Source organism: Cupressus sempervirens, chromosome 3 (genome assembly GCF_028749045.1).
Source record: "Cupressus sempervirens isolate cs-2001-9-10 chromosome 3, ASM2874904v1, whole genome shotgun sequence".
NCBI lineage: Eukaryota > Viridiplantae > Streptophyta > Pinopsida > Cupressales > Cupressaceae > Cupressus > Cupressus sempervirens.
The window spans coordinates 878,254,822-878,261,622 of NC_143120.1; the positions used below are offsets into that span (position 1 = coordinate 878,254,822).

At 35.7% G+C, this 6,801-nt stretch overlaps 1 protein-coding gene across 1 annotated transcript; it reads right to left on the reverse strand.

Moving 5' to 3' along the window:
- Positions 1 to 3,169: 3,169 nt before the first annotated feature.
- Positions 3,170 to 6,150, reverse strand: LOC149569589 (uncharacterized). Its single transcript, XM_089822269.1, has 3 exons — positions 5,531 to 6,150; positions 4,876 to 5,275; positions 3,170 to 4,482 (listed from the first exon to the last, which is right to left on the reverse strand). Exons 1-3 carry the CDS (start codon positions 5,694 to 5,696, stop codon positions 3,474 to 3,476), a joined length of 1,575 nt encoding a protein of 524 aa, XP_089678395.1. The 5' UTR covers positions 5,697 to 6,150; the 3' UTR covers positions 3,170 to 3,473.
- Between the last annotated feature and the right edge of the window lie 651 nt (positions 6,151 to 6,801).

Consider the following 6,801-nt stretch of genomic DNA (forward strand, 5'->3'; position numbering starts at 1 on the left):
CAAATTGGTCGATACTAATTTTTTTGGTATATTAACTGGGTGACTCAGCTAATAAAGATGTTCGGTGATGCTTGGTGCACTTGGCAAATATTGGGAGCTCAATTTGCACTAGGAGTTTGGCAGTAGTATTGCCTGAGCAGTTCAGTCAATGAAGGGGCTCAATTTCTTTTGAAGGACTCACCAGATACTGGTGCTTAGTTGGTGAAGGAACTCACTTGTCTCTAGTGAAATGTTGACACCTGACATGGTTTTCTCCGACACTTAGTTTGGTCTTGGTTCCTATGGTGCCCAAGTTGTCTGTATGGCAACTTTTTCCATTTAATTTTTGTATGGGTATTTAATTTGTGTTGCAGCCAACTTGTGGATTATGTAAACATTTAATGTAAGGGTTTATTTTAATTTTTAATGGGCTAAGTCGACCTGTGGCTTAGTTGGGTATAAGTATTGGTGTTTTGTGGAGTCTTAAGAGAGATTAGAGAGTCATCTAGCTTGGAGAAGAGGATGGAGTGTAGGAGAAAATTTTAAGAAGGATAGTAGTTGAGGCTTGTCTACCAGGAGATTTCTTGGTGGGCTTGCAGGCACAACTTAAGATTTCCTTGGGGTTTTTTATTAGAGTGTGGATCTGGACTAGATAGGATTAGGATTGTGAGTTGGATCTTGTATAACTATTTCATAATTGTTGTTGTATTTGGCCCTAACCCTGAAGGCCTTATAGTCGGGCACATTTCTTGTAAACAGTTATATTTAATGAACAAAGAGTTGCATTTGGTATTAGATTGTGTATCTTGTGTTGTGTCTCCACTACGTGGTTATATGCAGGGATCCAAATTACCTCTAGTAGGGGTACCCTCAGATTCTCATTGCATCAATCTCTAGGTATACTTAGGACCATTTTTACAATGAAGTTTAACAAATTTATTGGATATCACATCAATGGATGGGGAAGTAGAAACTCTACTTCAAAATAGGGCCATAATCATTTAATTTGAAGATACTCCATATATTATTATATCAAAATTATCTAGTTATGTTATTTTTCTAATATATATGATAGTGAATCACAAAGAAATCAAAATTATTGATTGCAAAATAACTTCCAAAAATAAATGCAAAATATCTCAAAACTGATCTTATAAATATTTCATTTTATAAATGTAAAAGATATACTAAAAATAAAAATAAAACTTTCCCTATCCTTGATTTAATTGAATAAGAAACAACCAATACAAGTTCTTACACTTTTTCTCCATAAACTAATAACATGATTACAAATAAAAAATAAGAAAAGAAAGTACACTTTCTTTTCTTTTAAGTAAATGGTAGATGGCCTGAACCTTTTGAGTGAGGGTGTGCTATATATGTTCTTTTCTCCAACTATTATTGTTATGATCAAATTTGGAGTTAAAATTTATTTATTTAGTTTTTGTTATTAGCAATAAAAAGTTTTCTATTTATTTAAACAACCAAAAATGCACAATGAGGATGGTTTGGAACTAATAATAGTATGATAAATAATAATTAAAAGATCAACTAATACTAAGGAGGTAATTTTTAATGTCGAAGTCAACTGAATGTAAGTATATAGTAGTATGATTTTTATTAAATAGATAAACATAATTAAGTAAAAATATTTTATACTTAAACAGATAATCATACATATCATACATATAGCATAAAAGTGTATCTTTATTCTTTGTTTTGCATCTACTTTTGATATTGTTGTCTGCAAGTCCCTAAATTCTATAAGGCTATAATCTGTAGTATTTAAATTCAATGACGATAGACCAAGTATCTTAGCAACACTTCTTATAAACATAGATATAAACAAATAAACAAATACCATAAATTGTAACTTGTAATAGATAATTATAAGAGATGAAATTTTTTCCTTCTTGTGTGTATTCTTTCTTTTACATTTATTCATATTTTTTTGAGTGTAAAAATTAATACAAGATTAATTAGGTAAACATAATGAAAGAAGAATTTTGTAGAGGTAAATAACCACAAGAAAATTTTATGATCTTTTTAATTCTCTGAATGGATGATTATAATGGGAAAAAATGTATCTTATTTATTTTCTTATTCTTTACTTTATATTTTAATTTTATTATAGACATCCTAAATAATATAAGGTAGAATGTGAGAATCTAATGAAAAGATGATAGATCAAGTAAATTGATAAAACTTGACATAAATAAAGATGCTTAGAAGAACATTCATAACTTATGCAATTTTTTCAACAATTTTAATAGATAATTATAAGAAATAAATATGTCTCTATTATTTTTCTACATTTACTTTTAATTTTGGTGAATGTTGTTATTCTAATTAATATAAAAGAAATTGTGTAAATTCAACTATTTCTACACGATACTTAATAAATAGATAGACAACAAGATTTCATAGTTTTCAACCAATTTTTAAGAATTAATAAATAAATATGGAAACTAATAATGTATCCTGTCGAATCATTTGATTTTAACATTTACATTTTGCTGACTATTTCACTTTTCAAAGGTAGATAAAATATTCAAACATACTGTTAAAAACACATCTTCATTGAAACAGCATAGTGCAGTGGCCAAGCAAGATTGTGCAATAGGCATCAGTCACAAACGATGACTTATCATTCATGTATATCTATTACTTTTAAAGGGAAACCATCGAAATGTAGAATGGGAGACAAGTGTTTATCAAAAAGCAAATGTTCAAGAATGGTTTTAGAAGAATCAAGTTGAAATCTGATGTCGAATGCAAACTAAATTTGAGGAGCTGAAACTGACATTGGAATTGTCTATTGTTCAGAAAAGCAGATTTCAATGATGATGTGCTAGTATAAGAACAATATCCACATTCCCAAATAATAAATTGACAATGAATTTATCAACATAGCTTATGGAAACTGAACTCAAATATAGCTGTTCTCCCTTAATTACAAAACAATTGTGACTAACACAGTCTGTTCTTCTGCAATATTGGGAGTGAATCCATCATGATGAATACAATGATCTGACTGAGAAGTAGAATAATTGGATTATTAAGAAGATAAAACATATTTTGCTACTTGAGCAGCTGACCGAGGATGTAAATTTACATAGCAAAGGCAAAACAAAGAAAACAACGTACAATTAATATGTAGGAGATATGGTTGAGAAATATTCCACTGGTATTTCAAAGAAAACAACATACGCTCCTTGATTTTTATTAGGGTTCCAAACTGATGTTTCACTTAACATATATGTGAGTTCCAATTTCCCATTATCTGAACGTCATATACATTATATATGCAGAATAAACCGTAGGCAACATGATGCAAGTTATGTGATTACAACACGAACAACCAGACACCTTATTGATCCAACTCTACAAAAAGAATACATGCATTCAGCAAATTATCCAGGGACTCGATTAGCTTACCAAATTTCACAATTGTTGAACATAATTACAGGCGTCAACATATGTCTTCCCCTTTCTCACACTTCCTTCTTGGGATCATTTCTACATCCCTGAAAATCTGACATCAAATCCAGCTGAAGCCCATTGAAACTAGCAATATGACACATGAACTGCTGGCGGCAAGATTGGCATGTTATTTCAAGCCTAGTTTCATCAATGCGGCGAGTGGCTTGTTCTTTGAGCAGCTGAGCATGAGCCAATTCAGCCCTCGCCTGTTCTTGTAAGAGTTTAGCAGCTGCAAACTCTGCTTCAGCCATTTCAATCTGTCTCCTTGCCAAATCTCTGGCTTTCTCAGCATAAGCCTTCTCCTCAGAAGCCTGCCTCAGCTGTTCTCTCGCTTGCCTTTTCAAAACCTCAATGTCAGTCTCAGCATGACAAGGTAATGAAATCTCCATTTTGCTGCCCATTACTGTGTTTTGGTTCCATGGCACATATATCAGATTCCCCCTTTCTTCGAGTCTTGTTATCATTTGAGTAGATGCCCAAGGAATTTCAGATGGAGATTGATTTCTTCTGGCTATTATTTCTTCATGCTCTATTGGCTTCCATGAACTGATATCTTCAGGTAGTTCAAGCCGTTTTGGCCTGCGGTCTGTTTTGACTGGTGAGCTGTTGGGTATTAGGCCAATCGAGAGCTGCAGCCCCGGAGCATTTTCAGACATGTCTTCTTCTGAGGAATGAATGGGTTGAGGAGGAGAATGGGTTGGGATTTTCATATGGTCCCTGAATAGTACTGCGGTAGTGCATGCATTTTTTATGCCTTGGAGTGTTGTTTCTGATGCATTAGGGTTGTTGTTTGCAAGCAGGAATTGGCGCTCTCTTTGCTCCATCTTCAACCAGGCAGATTGGTCGTTGAATTTAGGGGATTCAAATGAGGAGATCCCGGACCTGTTGGCGCTGAATGTCTCGTTGGAACTGCTTGTTCTTCCCGTCAGTGATGGCAGACTTGGTGGGTCGCTATATCCAAAAGTTGCTCTCTCCTTCGCGGCGCTGCAATTGTCTTGGTGCTCTATGAAACTTTCCACTCTACAACAACAAAAGCAAAATGTTTTCAGTCTGTGTTGATGGACAAGAGGGTCACACATTTGTCTTCATAATTAGGAGATATAGATGAAAGTGAACAGTATTTCAGAGAAGCCATGCACTCAATTTCGCTTCTCTAGAAAGCATAAATGCCCAAGATTGGCCAAGCAGCTATATCAAATGAATACATACATACACAAGTATATGAAGAAATCTATCAACTGTCTGTTTGGAGAAAATTCTATCACAATTGCAGGAATAATGTATAATGTGTGGAATAAACAAGTTAATGTGTCGAACAAACATGATAATCTATAATCTATAATATATTGAACAAATGAATAAACTTTTTAACATGACCGATGATACTAGCATGAGAAATCCCATGTTACATACCTTGAGAAGACCCTGCCGCAATCACAAGAATGGCCTCTGGTGCCACATGTCTTGAGGTGGGCTTTGTAATCAGACTGAACAGCATATCCCTTGGAGCACTTCTCACACTTCCATTGTTTCTCTATGCTGTGTTTTCTCCTGAAGTGTTTTTTGATGCCAACCAGGTCGCCAAGAGCATGGCAGGGATCGTTGTGAAGGCAGGTTGGGTCAGGGCACACATAAACCCTTTTCCTAATCTCAGGAGTGGGTCTTTTCAAGAGTTTCCATGGAACCTTGTGCCTCCGCCTGTGCATCTGCAGATTCTGATCTCTCTGGAAGCCCTGGTTGCATATCTCGCACACATATCTATCCGATTCCATTAATGTCTTGGGAGACAACGCCACCACCTCCGCATCGGGATCTGCACATCATAGAAACAACAACAACGATCAATTTGATGAACAAACACATAAATTTATCCTTCATTCGTTGGCTCTTAGTTGAAGAGGTCCCAAACCTCCAATAAAACAAAATTAAAACAATCAATTTGATGAACAAATACATAAAAATTATCCCTCAGTCGTTAGCTCTTAATTGAAGAGGTCCCAAACCTCCAGCAAAACAAAATTACAGTCTAGAACAAATATTGAAGAAGAAAAAGAAGAGCAAACCATACCAGGTGTTCCTGCAGGACGGCGTTTCCTTTTGTTAATGTTGTTATTGGTCGTGGCAGAGGAGGAAAGCTGAAGAGGAGATGAGCAATTGAAACCAGGAATGGAATGGATATGATGAGACCCAGAAGTGCCTGAGGCGGCTGTGCCTGGTGAGGGCAAAGCCGTCATGATTGTCAAACCCAAAACCCACTTCCAAAGAGAGCTTTACAAGCTACCAAAGACAATCACATACACACCCACAGAAAAAAGAACAAGAAGAAAAAGAAAGAGAGTTTCTATTGAATCATGGCTCCATATTCTATCAATCTCTGATTGCCTAAGCTATCCAAACAAGTTATGCCCATCAGTCATCTAATCCCAACCATGTATATATACACACATAAAACAATAGTAGCAAGAGATTATATAAAACAATAGTAGGGAAAGATCACATAAAGGAATGAGGTGAGCTTCCAGGCACGCTAGCCAACTGTAACAGCACTCGGCCACCAGAATTAGTGGCCCTATTCATAGCCTGCAGGCTTTGCTACTCTTATCATAATTAGCCCCTCAAGGAACCAAATATTTATGGTTTGGGAATAAAATAATGCTAATGAATAAACCAAAAAGCCAAATGTCTCTTCTTCAAAAGTAGAAAGGGCCAACATTATTATATGCTTAATTTGTGAAGCTCAACGGGGGGAGTTTAGACGGCCGGTGTAATTAGGGTTTTGGAAAGGCTTGGGTTGGCGGGCCCGTTACATAATTTTATGCTCTCATGCAATTTATTTGTCGTACTAAGGGATGCCCTACGCAGACAAAAGCACGTAGTAGAAGGAGATTATTACCCGCCGAGAGAACAAAAGCTCTTTCAACGAGGAAGGAATTCACCCGCACGAAGACTCCCTTTGTAATGAAAACCGTTCGGAGTCCGTGCACGTGCGGTGCTCATTATGATATGGAAATAAACCCTGGTCCTCGTCAAAGACTTGACCGTTTCCCTCGTTTATAGAAAACCTTCCTTTGGATACGGACTAGCAGTCCGTGAGTAAGGATTTTAATGTCTAACAAGTTTTAAGATGTCCTCTATTTCATTACCATGTTAAGCTATTTTATGTTTCATTTACCATGTTTGGAGACACTTTATGAGTTGGGTTGGAAAAATAAGTCATTTGTGGGATGCGTACAATAGTTTTGAATTTTGGGGATGGGAAGTTGGTTTGGTGAGATTTCAATTTTTTATCATATTTGAGTCTTTTGTTGGAAGTTTAGATTTTTAAGTAAGCCTGTCCAA